Source organism: Vombatus ursinus, unplaced genomic scaffold (assembly GCF_900497805.2).
Source record: "Vombatus ursinus unplaced genomic scaffold, bare-nosed wombat genome assembly UNPS02014779.1, whole genome shotgun sequence".
In the NCBI taxonomy this organism is placed as follows: domain Eukaryota; kingdom Metazoa; phylum Chordata; class Mammalia; order Diprotodontia; family Vombatidae; genus Vombatus; species Vombatus ursinus.
In genome coordinates this window covers 31,855,751-31,874,088 of record NW_020954557.1, presented here as the reverse complement: position 1 = coordinate 31,874,088, position 18,338 = coordinate 31,855,751, and the positions used below count along the sequence as shown (strand labels likewise).

The 18,338-nt window shown below is 34.0% G+C and overlaps 1 protein-coding gene across 2 annotated transcripts in view; it reads left to right on the top strand.

The window, feature by feature from the left end:
• The window catches only part of DNAJC10 (DnaJ heat shock protein family (Hsp40) member C10), a 41,545-nt gene extending 24,602 nt beyond the window's left edge, over positions 1–16,943 (top strand). For both annotated transcript variants that reach the window (XM_027865935.1, XM_027865936.1), the window contains exons 17-24: positions 1,755–1,856; positions 2,571–2,726; positions 4,212–4,345; positions 5,924–5,977; positions 6,345–6,492; positions 7,287–7,406; positions 13,416–13,532; positions 14,666–16,943. In XM_027865935.1, the coding sequence (XP_027721736.1) occupies positions 1,755–1,856; positions 2,571–2,726; positions 4,212–4,345; positions 5,924–5,977; positions 6,345–6,492; positions 7,287–7,406; positions 13,416–13,532; positions 14,666–14,677 (843 nt within the window). In that variant the 3' untranslated portion in view covers positions 14,678–16,943. The remainder of the gene's footprint in view (positions 1–1,754; positions 1,857–2,570; positions 2,727–4,211; positions 4,346–5,923; positions 5,978–6,344; positions 6,493–7,286; positions 7,407–13,415; positions 13,533–14,665) is intronic.
• Positions 16,944–18,338: the final 1,395 nt, after the last annotated feature.

The following is an 18,338-nucleotide window of genomic DNA, read 5'->3' as shown; positions in this document are numbered from 1 at the left end:
TTGCAGGTATGTAAACGGCAACTATGAAAGGTTATATGACCTGCCCAAGATCACATGATTATTAAATTTGAATCCAAAACTCTTTTCATCATATTACCTTGTTTCTGACAAATCGTGTCCAACTTGCCATTTGGATCATTACATGGCGCCATCAAAGTCAGTTTTAAAGGTTTTTCTAGACTACACAGAAAATAATGAGGAGACAGAGATGCTTGACTTTCAAATAATAAAGTAAATATTTCTGTCACCTTACCAGATTTGAACCTTGTGACTTCTTTCAGTATTTAATCCACAGAAATGGCTCTGAATGTTGCAAAGGTGTATCATAAAATGTTGGGAATGCCATGAAGGGAAATATTTGTATAAATAGGGAAATTTGATCAATATCACATTTTTCTAAAAAAAAAAATATTAAGTATATAGTTTTACTGCTTATTGATCTAATGGATTTTTAAAAATCATGTCCTTAGTTTAAGTAATCTTGATATTCCTTGCTTTCTATACTTATTTTCTCTATTACCTCTATTAAACCCATGTATATTTTGGAATTTCTGCTCCAAGCAGTTGTGGCTATTAAACTCATAAAATAAGATGGATTTTACATAGGACTATTAAAATATACTTCTAGTGCTACTGCTTATGCAGTAGTCCTTCCTCTCATACAGTTTCTATAAGTTTTAAAAATGTACTTTTTATTATTGACTTGAACAATTACAACAGCATTAGAATCATAGAGTCAGAAACTTAATGTTCTAAAGCTGTGACTATCACCTGAAAGGCATCTGAGACAAATCATTCTCATCTAACCCCATATCAAGTTTCAGATGGGGAGCTTGAGAATGTGAACTGCTTCGTTTTTGCTTTATCCTGGGATCTAGAATATAGTAAGCACTAAATAAATGCTTGTTGAATTAAATTGAAGAAATGAGCCAATCGTGTAGCTAGAATGAGTACTAAACAGGTACTCATAGACTATAAAAAAGACATAGAAAAACAGGCAACAAGACCAGTGTAAGTATGTAGTGATGGAATGAATACCCACAGTACTGAGATAATAGACCCATTGAAATACATAAAATATAATTTTTAAGAAACTTCACATTTACATTATCTTAATTTACCTTGTCCCAAAATTTATGGTTATCCCCAAAACCCATTAAGTGTCCTATTGCTAATTTACTGAATCTCTACTATATGTACTTAATTTCCAGAAATATTTTTAATTTTTTGAATGTGTAATTAACCTTGAAAAATGGACAGAGATTCTGCTATAAACTGTTCAAAGTGTTTAGCATACCGTCTCTACGTATATATTTGGCACTTATAGTAGCCCCATAGATAAGAATTCTTATCTTTCCTGAGATCAATAGATCACTGAGGAATGATTTGTATTCCTTCCCTACTGTATTTGCACTTGATGAGAATTGAGCATGTTAGATAATATGATTTGTTATTGAAATCCAAATATGACCCCTCAAAATCATAGTTGACTATTAATTTCCATCAATTTAATTTTGTTTTATTTGTAAAATTTTCTTTCCATTTATAGAAAAGAATAAAGGAAAAATACAGAGATAAATAGATAGTTAGGGTGGGCAAGAGTGCTACTGTAATTGCAAATGAAAAATGATGTTAGCCAATGGACAAAGATTATGAAATAGTGTTGCAGCACAGAATTGGGCACTAACAACTATAACAGGTTGTGTTAAAAATGCTGACTCTGTTATGTTTCTTTGTCCTTTCTTTTCTAATAGTATAACATTCAGGCTTATCCAACAACAGTGGTATTCAACCAGTCCAGTATTCATGAATATGAAGGACATCACTCAGCTGAAGAGATTTTAGAATTTATAGAGGTACGTTAAGATACAGTTTATTAGTGCTATTTTGCCGTGTGTGTGTGTGTGTGTGTACTTGGTTGATAAATTCTGTATAAATATTAACAGTTTTAAGGTCTCAAAATTAACTAAATTTTAGCGTTCATTGTACATATTCCTATAGAAGTTTTAGTGGCAGCTACTAAAGGAATAATAAAAGGGGTAAACTTGAAAATGCTAAGCTCAGTGCAACAAGGAGGGCCCTAGGAAAAGTAACATAAGCATTGATTATATTCTTGAATAGAGTCAGTCCATCTGTGTCTAATAAATTAAGCTGCAGTGGGCTAATCTGATCAGGTGACAACACTAAGTCCAGTACCACTGTGGTGTACCTTGGAAGTAGGGAGACCACTTGGTTGTTGCCTTCTAAGGGAGGGGCAAACCAGCCCAAGTCAAAAATGGAGCAGGTTAGAATTCCTGAGCTGACCAAAGGGAATTGGGTCTATGAATGGCCACTGCATTTCCAGGCTAAGTGAGCTAGGGAGAACCCAGTTGTCCTCATGCCCACCCTACCCTTCCGAAAAGCTTTTTGCAGCTATGGGGAGTGGGTAGAAACTATTTCATTTTTGTCTTTCCATGCACACACAGTGTTTGGCATACACATGCTTTATAAATGCTGATTGATTGATTAAATTGACTATATATGTATAATTAGTAATTAAAGCTGTATTCTCTTATTTCTGGTATATTTAGGATCTAAGGAACCCTTCTGTAATTTCTCTAACACCAGAGACATTCGATGAACTAGTTAAAAAAAGAAAACGTGATGAAATCTGGATGGTTGATTTTTATTCTCCTTGGTGCAGACCATGCCAGATGTTAATGCCAGAGTGGAAAAGGATGGCACGGGTAAAAGAGAGTTTCTTTTTTCTAAATTTTAATTTTCTTCTTATCTTATAACCAAAGTTGATATGTCAGACATAAAACTTAAATGAAAAGCTGAAGATGACATGAGATAGTTTTTTTCCTAACATTTTTGACCATAGCACTTGAGTTTCTACCATATTTCAAACTTCTTGGCCTATTAACACAATAGATTAAGAATGTCTAACCTTTTTGTGTGTCATGGGTGACCCATTTGGCAATCTGGTGAAGTTTATGGACCCTTCAAAATGTTTTTAAATTCATAAAATAAAATACATAGGATTACTAAGGAAACCAATTTGATTGAAGTAAAGATAAATATTTTCCCATCCAAGTTCACAGTCCCCCCTGAAATCTATACACAGACTTCTTGCAGACCTCCTGGGCATTCATGAACCCCAAGTCAAGAAATAGAGTGATCTGCCTATTGATGTTTCATTACTATTTGAATCTGGGTTGTTGCCAGTCTCTTGTGATGTCAAAGGCTGCTACTTAAAGTATATAGCTGATATATTCATGCCTTTGCAATTTCTTTCCAAACTAGTTTGGGAATTTAAAATGATAACAGATGTGACATTCATCATAAAAGTGTTTAGATTTGAAAATTTCATACTTATCAGGTGAACACAATGATAATCAACTGAAATGGCTTGGGAAAGGGGAGGGAGAAAAGGTGGATTTTATTTTCATTAATTGAAAAAATAAACATTTTAATTTAAAAAAGAAATAAGATTGGAAATTAATTATTTGGGCACAAGGCCTAAGAATACAGCTGCTATTTCAGGGTTTTTAAACTTTTTTTTAATACATCTTCAAAATCTTGACATTACTACTCTGTCTTTTCTTTTTGGTGAGACAGTTGGGGTTAAGTTACTTGCCCAGGGTCACACAGCTAGTATGTGTCAAGTGTCTGAGGCCAGATTTGAACTCGAGTCCTCCTGACTCCAAGGCCAGTGCTCTATCCACTGCACCACCTAGCTGCCACCTCTACTTTGTCTTTTCAGGACATTTTTTTATGTTTTAAATTTTTGAGCAAGTTTGACTATTTGGGTCAGCATTGAAAAAGCTTTCATTGTATTAGGTTTTCTTATTTGAATAAAAAAATACTTAATTTGTTTTCTTGTAAAAGATGGATTTAAATGAAGCAGTTAATATGAAATAATTCTGAGAGATGATACCCATCAAAAATCAGAAAACAAAATTTCAGAGATCTTTCATTTTGACTATATTTATTTGTCAGGCTTGAATGGTGTAAGGCCCTTGTGAGAGCGCTATTTTTAATTTCTTTGTAGGATTGCTTAAATTTGTTTTAAATTTGAGTTGTTTTCTAAATACTTGAATCATAGGTTAATTTCTCTTAATTGATTTCTCTAGTTTAAAAATATTTAGAAGAAAATTTATAGCAGTTTTTTCCTTCTAATCACTTTTCAGTTTTTTGTTTATTTATGATCTCTTATTTTTCCCTTGTAGTTGTTAAATGGTCTTATCAGTGTTGGCAGTGTAGACTGCCAAAAGTATTATTCCTTTTGTAGCGAAGAACAAGTCAAGAAATATCCTGATATAAGACTTTACCCTCCAAAATCAAACACAGCTTATCAATATTAGTAAGTATTTTTTTCAAACTTGAAGACTTATTTATAACATGAATCTATATAGTTAACATGTAAAAGCATTAGATCTCATTATTTACTATGTTAGGTCAGTGATGACATACAGCGATGTTGTGGTTATTATAAAGGCTTTCATTATAGTATAAAATCTGTTTTATCTTCAACACCATGAAAGCTCTAGACACCATCATTTTCACTCTAGTAATCAATAATGCAGTTTTTATCCTGTTCTGCTTTCTGTGCAACAATAGGATTAGCGCTTCTGAATTCAGAATAAATATCTTACAAAACTTAGTATGTATGAAAATGCTACCCTTTTATGGTAGCTTATCAGTCTTTTGTTTCCAGGACAAGTATAGGGGACAGTTAATTAACAGGAAATCATAAGATGATAGCTTTTAGCCATCTTATCTAATGCTGTCATTTTATACATAAATTACTAACAGTATGTAATGTTATGACATACAAGTAACAAAAGATTTTAGAGGCCCTCAGTGAGCTGACATAAACTATTCTGCTCACCATCCCCATAGAGCTACCATGAGGATAAGTGAAGTAACCAGCCGTAATACATGGTTTCAGAACATTTTAAGATTTCAGATTACTACGCTGTTGAATTATTAAAGGGCCTTCAAGACTTAACTGTGGCCAAAATATGTTTTGCCATTAAGCTCATCTGGGGCCTCTCTGAATACACAAAAGATAATCAACATCAATTTGAGCCTTTCCAACTTGATCTATGTTTGACCTGCAGAAGCTTGCATGCTACCACATTGGTCTTCAAGAATTCAGGGTCACTACTATACCACAATAACAACAATAATAATAATATCTAGCATTTATATAATAGGTTTTAAATACATGTAGTCTTCTGGTCATTAAAGACATCCAATAGTTTGTGTTTATCCAGAACTAAGTGGCTAAAAAGAGTCTTATAGATGATGAATTCTTCTTTGAGGTGTAGTTTAATTTACAAAGTTATTTAGAAAAGCAGTTCTCAAAGTGTGGTTTCAGGACTTCTGGAAGTGCCTGAGACTCTCTCAGGTGGTCTGCAAAGTCAAAAATATTTTCATAATACTGAAATATTTTCATTTCTAATACCATAAATATGGATAATTATAACACTCATAAACAAAAACTCAGGGTGGGGTGAGGGGAGTCTGATTCTCAGTAATTTTTAAGCATGTAAAAAGACTTCTGAGACTCAAACATTTTGAGATCTGCTGATTTAGAGTGATATAGAATCCTTTGCTGTAGGACCATTGGTCTACTGATTTGTGGCTATCTGAAACAGAATGGTTGGGGCTAACTTTGAACAGAAATGCAGGTTATTCTAAGACTGAAAAAAAGCAAATCTATAAATACAGATGGCACTATTAAAGCAGTGACTATTTTCCACAGATGGTATAGTAAGGTAATAGGGGAAGTTAACTGATAGTTATTTTTTAAAACAAATTATTTCCTAAATAATAGCTCACATTACTTAACAATGAGCTTTGACAATGCTTTTGTGTAACTTTTAAATGTATATAGGATACCAGTAAACATGACATGTTGTTTCATCTCTTATAGTTCTTACAATGGATGGGATAGAGATGCATATTCTCTAAGAACCTGGGCTCTAGAGTGAGTAAAATCAGATGTTTAAGAACTGCATGTCTTTCTCTTATTTTTATAGTTTATTGGTATTGCTTAGTGTGTGTTGTCACTATGATATGCTATGTTAGGTTTATTAAAAGTGTCCAGTAAAAAGTTGATAGCATTTTTAACTTATGAAAATAAGGGAATGTTTAAATGGAGATGATAATTTCTGCCCTCCCTATCTCATAGGGTTATTGTTAGACTCAAATTATAAAATATTTTATGAACAGTATAATAGAAGATAATGTTATGTTAAAGTGTTTTGAAGATTATAGGTTGGCTTACATTATTACATTTTAAATGTTTTCCTTATTTTTATATGGTGGAAAATGCTTTTGATGGCTTGCCACAGATATTTGCCTCAGGTGTCCATAGAGCTTACACCGCAGACTTTCAATGACAAAGTGTTAGAAGGGAAAGATCATTGGGTAGTTGATTTCTATGCTCCTTGGTGTGGACCTTGCAGAAATTTTGCCCCAGAATTTGAGCTTTTGGCTAGGGTAAGTGTTACTCAACTTCTTCACTAATTTGTGATATCTGTTAAAACCGTTATGTAAATAGTCATAGATCTCCTCTTTGGTTTGCTTTCTTAATGTTAAATGCTAAAAGAAAAAATTATTTGAAGTGACTTTTCTGAAATCTTTCTTTGAATTCAGAGAAACTATGTTTCTTCCCTACAAGAGAAATGTATTCATCTTTCTAATAAATACAGAAAATAATTTCTTTATTATTTATATCTATCTAAGGTTAATAGGACTTTGTACTATTTATATTGCTATTTCTAAAGTCACTGAATATGTAACCAAATTTTTTAATTTTAGTAACCATTTTTTCTCATGGGAGAATACCATGACTTTTGCGGTTAATTTTTCTTTTTTCTTAGTATCCCTTTTTCCTCTATAGCTCTAATATTCCTCCACTTCTTCACTAGCATTCTTAAATTATTCCCCCCCCTTAGTCATCACACAGAAGGTATCTATTGATTAAATATATACACTTAGTATAATTGCTTTTTGTAATACAATTATTTTATGAAAATTCCAGGAAAAGGGTGTGAAACATAGTGCAGGCCTTTTAGAGTTTCCCTTCTAAGATCTCTTATTTAAATGGGCGGGGGTAAGGGCAGAGGGGTCTAGAAGAAAGCAAGTAAAATTGTTTTTCTTTTCTGATCTTTTGATATAGAAAACTTAAGTTTTGATTCTCATTGCTTGTAATGGTAGGTACCTGGATGAAACATATCTAAATAGATATTGCTGGTATGAAGCATAGTAAACTTTTTTTCTCCCCTGTTTAGACTATTAAAGGAAAAGTGAAAGCTGGAAAAGTAGACTGTCAGGCTCATGCTTATACTTGCCAGACTGCTGGCATCAGAGCTTATCCTACTGTTAAATTTTATCCCTACCAAGGAAACAAGGTAAGTATAGTATCTCAACCCTCTTTGAATTATTTAGATTCAGAAATGTTATTTGGGCCTTTTAAAAAGCCTGGGTCACTCCCATTCTCTAGATTTCTGTCTCTATAATCTTTTGGAGCATTTCAGTAAGGCAGTAAACTATTTATTAAGCACCTCCTATGTACCTGTACTAACTATTAGGGATACAGAAAGAGGGAAAAGACAGTCCCTGCCCTTAAGAAACTCACAATCTAATGGGAGAGACAACAAACAAACAAATATGTATAAATAAGCTATAGGCAAGATGAATAGAAATAATTTAAAGAGAGGAGATGCTAGAATTAAGAGAGGTTGGGATAGGTTTCCTGTAAAAGATAGGATTTTAGTTAGGACTTGAAGGAAGCTGGGGAAGCAAATGGGCAGAAATGAGGTGGGGAGAACATTCCAGGCATCATGGATAGCCAGAGAAAATGCCCAGAAAATCCAGGAGACCAGTGTTGCTATATCAAAGAGTTCATGGCAGGAAATAAAGTGTAAGAAGGCTGGAAAGGGAAGAGTGGGGGTAGGTTATAAAGGGCTTTGAATGCTGAAGGATTTTGTATTTGTTCCTGGAGGTGATAGGAGCCACTGGAGTTTATTGAGTAGTGGGGTGACATGGTTGGACCTGCTCTTTAGGAAAATCACTTTAGTGGAGAAATGGAGGATGGATTGGAGTGGGGAGAGACTGAGGCAAACAGACTCACTAGCAGGTTACTGCAGTGACCTAGGCATGAGTTGATGAGGGCCTGTACCAGCATGATGGCACTATGAGAGGAAAGAAGGGGGCACTTGCAAGAGATATTGCAGAGGTGAAATTGACAGGCTTTCACAACAGATTATATTGGGAGTGGGGGAGAGAGTGATAGGAATTGAGGATGACTCCTAGGTTGTGAGCCTGAGGGACTCAGAATAAGGGGTGGAAGGATTTAGGAAAGATGATGATTTCCATTTTGGGTATAGCTTAAGATGTCTACTGCACATCCTTTTTGAGATGTCTGAGAGGGAGTTGGAGATGTGAGATTACAGGTCAGCAGAGACATTGGGGCAGGATGGGTAGATTTGAGAAACATCAGCATAGAGATAGTAATTAAATCCATAGGAGCTGATAACAAATACTGCCCCTTGGGGAAATTTTTTTTTAAACATTTCATTAGGTAACTCAGAAATCCTATATTAAAAGCAATAGTAACCTGCTTATTTAGAGATCTTAAAATTTATAGAAATGGGGACAACATAATTTATAAGACTTAAGTTCAAAATTGTAAGACCCACATCATTTTTGACACTAAAAAGCATGATGCCTTTCTGAATAGCAAGTTTATATACTGACTGCTATGTTTTTCTCTCATCTTCCAATGTGAAAAATCAAGGGGTTTTGAACACGTTAATTCTGATAAACTAAGTCGTGAAATTTAGCTAAGTAGGTGCTCTTTAAGAATTCCTTCTATTTAGAATATATAATTCTTAAAGAGAAAAACAGGCTGAAATTGTACTTTTCTCAGTAACACTTTACTAAGCAGAACATGAATCTTAACATTAAAATCATTTAAGTTGTATATTCGAATTAATAAATTTAAATTGCATCTAGTCTTATTAATCTAAGATATTTTTATTTTATAGGAATTTTATTCTAAGCTCTTAATTTTTAGAAAGTTTACGATAAAATATACAAAATTGGTTTTATTTAATCTAGATTTGACAAATACCTAGATCTTTTCAATCAGATAAGAGTTCTGATATATATTTCCTAATTTATAAATACCTTTTACATCCTCTTCCCCAACCTCAACAAAATACATGCATGCACTTGGTTAAAAATTAGAAGCAAGAGGCAGCTAGGTGGCGCAGTGAATAGAGCACCGGCTCTATAGTCTGGAGGACCTGCGTACAAATCTAGCCTCAGACACAACAGTCACTAGCTGTGTGACTCTGGGCAAGTCACTTAACCCCAATTGCCTCACCAAAAGGAAAAAAAAAAAGAATAAAGGAAGAAAAACTAGTAACAAGAGTGGGTGAATGCCTTGTAGGATTATGCCACCTGACCTATTTTATTCAAGCTTTGCTTAAGCCAGCTTTGCAGATAGAATGAATTCTGTACTTAACAGATAATTTAATAATTCATTTCTCTTTGGCTTTGAAAGGCAAAATTTGAAGTTCCCTTTCCTTGTCTCCTATACTCTTCCCCACTCCCACCACCCCTCTCTGCACCCCTTCCACCCCTGCCCAAAAAAAAAAAAATATATTGCTTCCTAACTCCATTGCCTATAGTTAATTCTGAGGGGTATGAGAATAAGTCTGGAGGTTCCACTACAGTTCATTGACCAACCTATAATTAGTGCACCTGTATCAATTCTATCTGTTATCCTAGCCCGTGTGCCTGCTCTAACCTTGTTTGTTCTTTACTCCTCTATAGCCACTGATGACCTCAAATTGACATCTTCCTCTTCTTCTGCATCTGTTTAATAAGAGCATTGACTCTGGATTCAGAGACCTTGTGTTCAGATCTTGTTTCATACTAACTACTTTCAGTGGGCTGTTCCCATATTTAAAATGGCAAATAGTAAATATAACTGTTATTTTAATTATGTTTTAGTCTGAACTTAAAAACCTAAAAAAGAGTATTTCTGTACATACAAAATGCAAAAAGAGGATCATCTATAAAACCATGAATCTCCATTTCATACCACTTCCTTTTAAAAAAAATTCATATATTACTTTTAAAACTGCCCTACTACATATGCTTCCTTCTGAATTATTTTTCACAGTTGTTTTTCATTAAGATGCTGTTGTCTTTATATAAATTGTTCTCCTGGTTCTGTTCTTCCCACTTCACTCTGCATTAGTTCATACTGCCCAAGATTTTCTGAAATTGTCTCTTTTTATCATATTTTGGAGTGTAATCATATTCCATTTTTTTCGTATACGTGTGTAACAATTTGTGAAGCCATTCACCAGTTGATCATTCTTGGTGTAGAAATCAGTAGATTTGTGCTGCTTTTTTAAACCAGATATGTGATTTCATCACTGTAAGAAACACTTGTTCCATTTTCCCATTAGAATGTTAGCCCTGCATAATCATTGTCTAAGCAACGATCTAAGGAATCTTTTTCCCTTTTAATCTCCCCTTCAGGATCACAAAGTGTGTTTTCTTTACAGCTCTTTTTTCTCTCATTATTGTCCTCCCTCTTATGTCCCTCCGCTATCCCCATGTTTTTTCTTGTAGAGTTTGATGTTTCTATATAAAATGGTGTGTGTGTGTGTGTGTGTGTGTGTGTGTATGTGTGTATGTGTGTATGTGTGTGTGTATATTCAGCCTTTCTTTGTCCATTCCAGATAAGAGTGAGGTTCATCTGCTGCCCACTTCCCCTGCTTCTTTCTCCTTGTTTGCATACTCTTCTTCATTTATGTCCCAATTACAAGAAATAGTATATTCCACTCTTTTCTTCCTCCTATTCTAGTCATTACTTTTACCCTCTTCAAACTCTCAAAAAAGAATCAGTGTACCCTGAAGTCTTGTTTTTCTTTTTTGACTCCCTCAGTACCATTTTAAAACATTAAGGTTTTGGACACTTGCTTCTTCATCTGTTAAAATGTTAGCTCTCCATCATCATACAACTCCTTCCAGTGGTTCAAATAAATGTACCTTTTTAGATTCCTCTCAACTCCTGTGTTTGTATTCCAAACTTGCTATTCAGCTCTGGTCTTTTCATTAGAAATGCCTGAAAGTCCTCTGTTCCATTAAAGATCCATTTTTCTTCCTGTAGTATTATACTTGGCTTTCAGGATAAGTTATTCTTGTTGTAAATCTATCTCTTGCTTTTTGGAATATAGTACTCCAAGCCCATCACACTCATGGTAGAAGCTGGTAGGTCTTGTGTATATCTCCTTGGTACTTGAGTTCTTTTTTTCTAGATGTTTACAGTATTTTTTTTCTTTGACTTGGAAACTCTGGATTTTGGCTATGCCATTCTTAGGACTTTTCCTTCTGAGATTACTTTCAAGAGGTGATTTAGTACAGTCTATCTTTACTTTGGCTTCTGGTTTTAAGATATCTGGACATTTGCATTTATGCTTTCTTGAAATATAGTTTCCAGACTTTTTTTTTAATCATGATTTTTAGGGAGTCCAATTAAATTATCTCTCCTTGACCTATTTTCCAGGTCAGTTGTTTTTTATATCACCTTACTTTTATAATCTTTTAATTTTATTCTATTCTTGCTCTATAATGGAGTCGATTTCTATTTGGTCTATACTCATTTTCAGGGAGTCCATTTCTTGGGTAAGGTTTTACCACTTACTCTTCTAAGCTATTTATTCACCTTCCAATTCTTTCCTCAAAAATTTAATTTCATTTTTTAATCTCTTTATTTCTTCTAGGTATTCGTGTAGTACTTAGGGAATTTCTTTTTTCCCTTTGAGTTTCTGCTTACGTTCAGAGCGATATTTTTTTAATGGTGAATGTTTGATGTTATCTTTGATATTTTCATCCCTATGTTTTAGTTCCTTAATCCGGGCTTTGTGCCAGGACCAGGATACACACGCACGCACACGCACGCACGCACCCTTCCGTACTTACACCCACTATACTATTGGGTGTGGTGACCATCCCTGCTTGGTGTTACCCTGAATCTCCTGCTTCTTCACACTGCTGCCTACCTCCTAGGAAGGGTTTACCTACCCCCTCTCCCCTGCCCGGATCGTCACGGTTCAGAGTACTGGCTCCTCTCTCTGCCATGTCGAGGTAGAATATTAGGGACCTCAAAATCCTTGAGCCTGGGCTATGACATTCTGGATCTGAGCACTGAAGCACCACATTGTTACAGTTCCTTAGGACTTCCAAAGTGTATAGCATAAAGTTTTCTGACCACCCTAGAAACTTCTCAAGGGAGCCCTCCTCTCTTGCTGCTTCTGAACACAGCCTTGTAGGGTCACATGGGTATTTTGTGTCTGGCTGTATTTGTACTTTCTTTGCTGGAGAACTTCCCTTCCTTAGAGGGCCCTCCCTATCCTATTCTGGCTGACTTTTTATTCAGTAATATGATTTTCCTAAAACACAAGTCTAATTGTATCACTCCCTTATTCAGTAAACTCTATTACAGGGGTAAGGAACCTTTTCATTTTGGAAGGCTGCATTAATATTATCTGTAATCAAATAAGGCTGTGTTCAAGAAACTTCAATTATGTTTACTTAATATGTTATTTCAAAAAATGAAAACTATTTGTTAGTTTTAAAGTTAGCTAACCTTTTAATGACTTTGTTCTATCTGCATTTTGTTGGAAAATATTTGAATATTTGGTTGCAGCATTGAGGTTCACAGTGTGTTGATCTTCTAGATGATGGGTATCAGTCATTGGTGTCCTTAAGGGCCTCTTGATTTGGATTAGGTAGGAGAATGTAGTTTTGCAGCCAATTTCCAATGCTTTTGCTCTGTTAATTATTTCCTATTTATCCTGTATATAGCTTGGTTTGTATTTACAGTATGTGTTTATATGTTGTGTCTCCCATTAGACTGTATGCTTCATGAGGGCAGGGATTGTTTTTTGCCTCTTTTTGTATTTTGGGGGCATAGCATAGCGCATGGCATATAGCAGGCACTTAATTAATATTTATTGAATTGAATTGATGGAAGAAATAATTCACTCTGGTTTCTCATTGGATTTCTAATCATTATGTGGTCTAATGTGAACTTCAGAATAAATAATTTTGCTAGAGTAAGGTATATGTGATCTGGGTAATCACCTTTCTTTTTAGGAAGCTATCTTGACAGGAAGTTTAAATATAGGCCTTTTGTGGGCTTTCCTGAGGACCTTACTACCATTTATAACATTGTTTTTATGGGTAAATATTTTCTTATTTCAAAAAAATTGACTAAGAAACAAACTTTTAAAATACACACATTTTGGCAACTACTCTACCTTTTGGCCCTAAATGTTACATTCATTGAGTAGTTAAGAAAAGATAATAATTAAGTAATTTTCTTTCAATTTTAGAAAAATATTCTTGGCAAGCAGATAGATGTCAGAGATGCAAAAAGTATTGCTGACCTATTAGATGAAAAATTGAAAGCTCTGCAGAGTAAAACACAGAGGGAGAAATCTAGAAACAAGGTAAGAAATAAATGCAATTACCTAAAAGTTGTCATCTGTAAGAAATTTTACTAAATGTTACACAAGATCCATAGTAAAATAAGCAAAACTATCTGAAATACCAAAGTACTGTAGAATTTCCATTTGAGTATACCATAATCAAAATATTTTATATTTTAAAATACTGAGAAAGTGATCTTAAAACGTCATGAAAAAAAATTATAGCTCTCAACCATTAACTGTTCATTCTTTGCTCATATATAAAACCAGTTTAACTGTAGTGCATTTATCTCCCACTGTATGATATTGTAATTACAAAACTTTATCACGGGTCTGTATTGTACATCTCACTGCCCCTATTTGTTTTGCATTTCATCAAGCAATATCATTTCTAGTTTCTTTCCTTCATGAAACAGTTCATTTTTTACCTATATTGAATGTAGACTTTGAAATAGATTTTATGACCAAGTACCAGCATTATATATCATTCTAAATCTGAAAGATGGGGTGGTGGTTATAAGTTAAATCTCCATGGTTTCAGTGGTCAAGAAAGTACTTTCCTTCCATCTTCATAGTGTTACTTGATTATTTTATTAGGGACTTGTGATTCATCTTTGCAGGCATTTTCCTTTTTTTGATAGGTCACTTTATAATTAATTTTGTAGATAGTTTTTTAGAGTTAATGTGGCCAAAAAATTCATCATCCTGGGGCTAAGCTAATGATGTGCTTCTCAAAACTATGTTCTTCTGTGCACAGTGGAAAAGTGGGCCACCCATACCTTCAGCCTTTCCAGCTCTATAGGACCTGTTTCAGTGTGTTCTCTGGTCATCTTCATGCCATACTGGGCACAAGAATAGGACTTCAGTGGAAGTTTGATTACAGTTGTCTCAAAATGTATTATAAGACCATACATGTACCATATTAAATATAAATGTACTCTATCAAGTATAAGACAGTACAAGGATTTGAATTAAGGGGAAATGGATGGTTCCATTAACAGTCTGAAATTCTATAATTTCACAACTGATGATGTATTTCTATTTAGCATTGGGGAAGAATTTTGAAAGTTTAAATGTTGAATTATTTATTCTAGCCTAATTGCTTTTTACATTATAAATTTTCCTTTCTGCTTATCTGTCCTTTGTTTTAATAGGATGAACTATGAGTGAACTTGAAGATGGAGCAAATATAAAGAAAACAGAACCTGTGACATCAGAAGGCTTCATACTTAGAATGTTACCACACTCATAGCAGGAATAAATGAACATTATTTTGGACTAATGATTGTGCTGCCTGAATTCTGTACATATTTGGTGCAGAAGGCTTCAATTTTTGTGGTAGGGGAGCTCCCGACATGAGATTGGACTCTGCTCCACGTGCATTATTCCAGAAATACACAAAGGGGTTCCCTTTAATCTTGTGATCAAAAGTTTAAAACTGGGTTCAGATGGAGTTTTGTGATTTTTTTCAAGCACGCTCTATTCTTCAGAACTCTATCCCTACCCGTAAACTCCATATGAAAAACTACTCAGCATGACTTTAAATATGCAGAAATGCCATTTTCATGAGATCATGCTATTTAATAACCAGGGTCTTTAAAGTGAAGAGATCCTGAATTATTTCATCTCCATCCTTCTAAAGGATAAGGAATTTTTTTTCTCACTTGGGAAAAATAGTGTGCATGAAAAATTCACTCATCTCCCAAAGGCAAAATGATTTCATGGGTTGTTTTATGATCCAAACATCCAAGAGAAATTATATTACTAGTTTGGCCATGGAACTGTTGCTAAATAATTTCCTTAATCAGGTGTTCAAAATATACATGCGTTTTTAAGTTTATTTTATATCTTAAAACAAACTTTAATTATAATGTATGCATTGGAATTTGAAGCATTTCCTAGATTTGTACATTTACCCATTGAATACTTTATGCTATTGTTTTATACTATAGAGTATTTCCAATACTCCATAGTCCCATTTTGTCGGACATTTCATTGTTTGCGTTGCAAAAATCACTTTCCAGGTTTGTTTTCCTCCTGCTTACGATGGTATTACAACTAATTTTACATTGGCTATTAATTTTCTGTCAGAAAATAGTGTTTTTTAAGATTAGCATTACTGATAACAATAATTGAGATTATTTTTATAAGAAAATTAAGTGGATAAACAAGAAGAAAGAGTATAACCACTAAACTATCTGAGATCAAAAGCACCTTTTTTTTTAAAATAGTTAACGCCAAATACAGTGTGAGTAGGATCTACGTCTCCAATATAAGATTATATGGAATGATAAAACACTGATTTTATTGTCTTCAGCTGTTCTGACACTATCAGGAAACATCTCAACATAGTTTCAGGATCAGTATAATTGAAAGTGTTGAACTTGGAGTCAGGAAGACTTGGGTTCAAATCTTGCCTCTGTGATGCTCCTTAGCTACGTGACCACCAGCAAGTCACTTAACCTCTATGAGGTTATTCCTACCTTCCTCATCTATAAAGTGCTTTACTACCTACAACACACTTGTGATGCTCAAATGAGATCACGTATATAAAAACGTTTTCAAATTCCAAAGTACTATATACATGGCAGTTATTATTGTTTTAAACTTTTGCTTTACTATTTTAGCCCTATCCTGTTTTCACTCCCTAATTCCAAAGGTGTTTCCTCAGAAATAATAATAACATTTGTGCTTAACAGTTGACAAAGTATTTGACATACATTCTCATCTGATAATCAGGAAAACCCTGTGAAGCAGTTTTACAGATAAATAAGAAGTTAACTTGTTCATAATGACATTGGTAATAAGTAGAAAGGAGGCAACTTAAGGAAATTCTCTCGCAACTATAATATACCCAAAGAACCACAACTGTTTTATTTTTTCTGATTGTTTATTAAAAATTTTTCCCTTTAATTATGACCTCATTCTATGCCTTCCAGGCATGATTACTAAATTACATTCTCTGGAAATCAAGCATCTATGTGTACATATAGCTGTTCAGTAACTTCAGGGCAGTCATCACTATTGATATTCATTTAACAGTGACAATTTGAATAAATGATCAGAACCATAGTGGGTGACTTTCATTTATGGTAAATATGTTTTTCATTTCTAAGATAGAAGCTTGCACAACTAACTCGTTATTTCAGCACTTCTGAATCTGGAATACCTAAAGAATTAATTGATTCATTTAGTATTTATTGAATCTATCAAACCTTTAGCACTGATGGGGCTACAGAAGAATTTTTAAAATTAGATATACTGTACATTCTTGGAGTCCTGCAAGGGACTATACACATAGGAAATCTGTAACCCACAGTTATGGTAATAAATTTTGTACTCAGATTGGTTGCTGTTCCAGTGATTTATGGGGAAGCTAACAGAAAAAAAAAAAGCATCATTGATTGGCCTATTAGCATATGCCAGTAGTACTATTCCTAAAATTCTATAGGGCTAAGCTATAGATTCTTAAAAGCTACTACATTTGTATCTCAGGACTGCTTATTGCTAATTCAAAAAAAACAATGATCGCCAATGTTATAATAGACTTTCCAAGAACTGATAGAGCTAAAGATTTTTTCACTTCCAGAAGTGTATACTTGTGTGTACTTATGTACTCTTTCCTCGTAGCAGTATCAGTCATTGGTGGGAAATGCTATTTCTGTGGTCAGCCTCTTAAGTTAGTACTTAAGATACCTGAAATTACACTTATTCCTATGAACCAGACTTCATTCTGTTACAGTGGCTGTGGGAATTGAATGATTGCTAATAAATCGTGTAGCTCATATTGTTTTCCTTAGTTATTAATTATCCACCACAGGCTGAATTTGAAACAATGCATCTAGGTAAAATTAAATAATTGACTTTTTGTTGTAGTTGATATTAACCCATTCCCAGTTTCCCAGAATTTTTTGGTCTTTTTATATGCTTTTGTTTCAAAAATGTGTGATTATGATAAAAATAAAATAATGTTTTTGTGTAAATAACTTTTTGCATTTTATTGTTTTTTACTGTATTTTATTTTCTTAAACTTTTCCCAATTAACATTTTTTATTCAATTTTATTTTCAGTTCCAAATTTTCTCCATCCCATCCCGCTTCCCCCACCCACAGACAAGAAATAAAAACCTATTACGAATATGAAGTTATACAAAACAAATTTCTGTATTAACCAAACCGTATTTGGGGGGTCAAGAAAAAGAGGGAAAAAATATGCTTTTTCACTTTAAAATCCATCAGTTCTCCCTGAAGGTGGATAGTATTTTTCATTATGAGTCCTTTGGAACTGTGGTGGGTCATTACATTGATCAGAGTTATTAGTCTTTCAGTTGATTATAATATTGCTGTTGCTGTGTAAATTGTTTTCCTGGTTCTGCTCACTTCATTGCATCATTTCAGATAAATCTTCCCAGGTTTTTCTATCCCCTTTATCATTTCTTACAATACAATAGCATTCCTATTCCACAATCATATACCATAACTTATTCAGCCATTCCCCATATGATGGGTGTCCTCTCAGTTTCCAATTCTTTAACACAACAAAAAGAGCTGCTAAAAATAACTTTGTACATATAGGTCCTTTTATTCTAATCTCTTTAGGGTACAGACATAGTAGTAGTATTGCTGGGGCAAAGGCTATGCACAGTTTAATATCTTTTGAGACTAGTTCCAAATTGGTTTTCAAAATGGTTGGAAGTTCACACTCCAGCAACAGTGCATTAGTGTGCCTATTTTCCCAAATCTCCAGCATTTGTCATTTTTCTATCATTGCCAATGTGATGGATGTGAAGTGGTACTTTTTTTTTTTTTGCATTTTTGAAGATTTTTT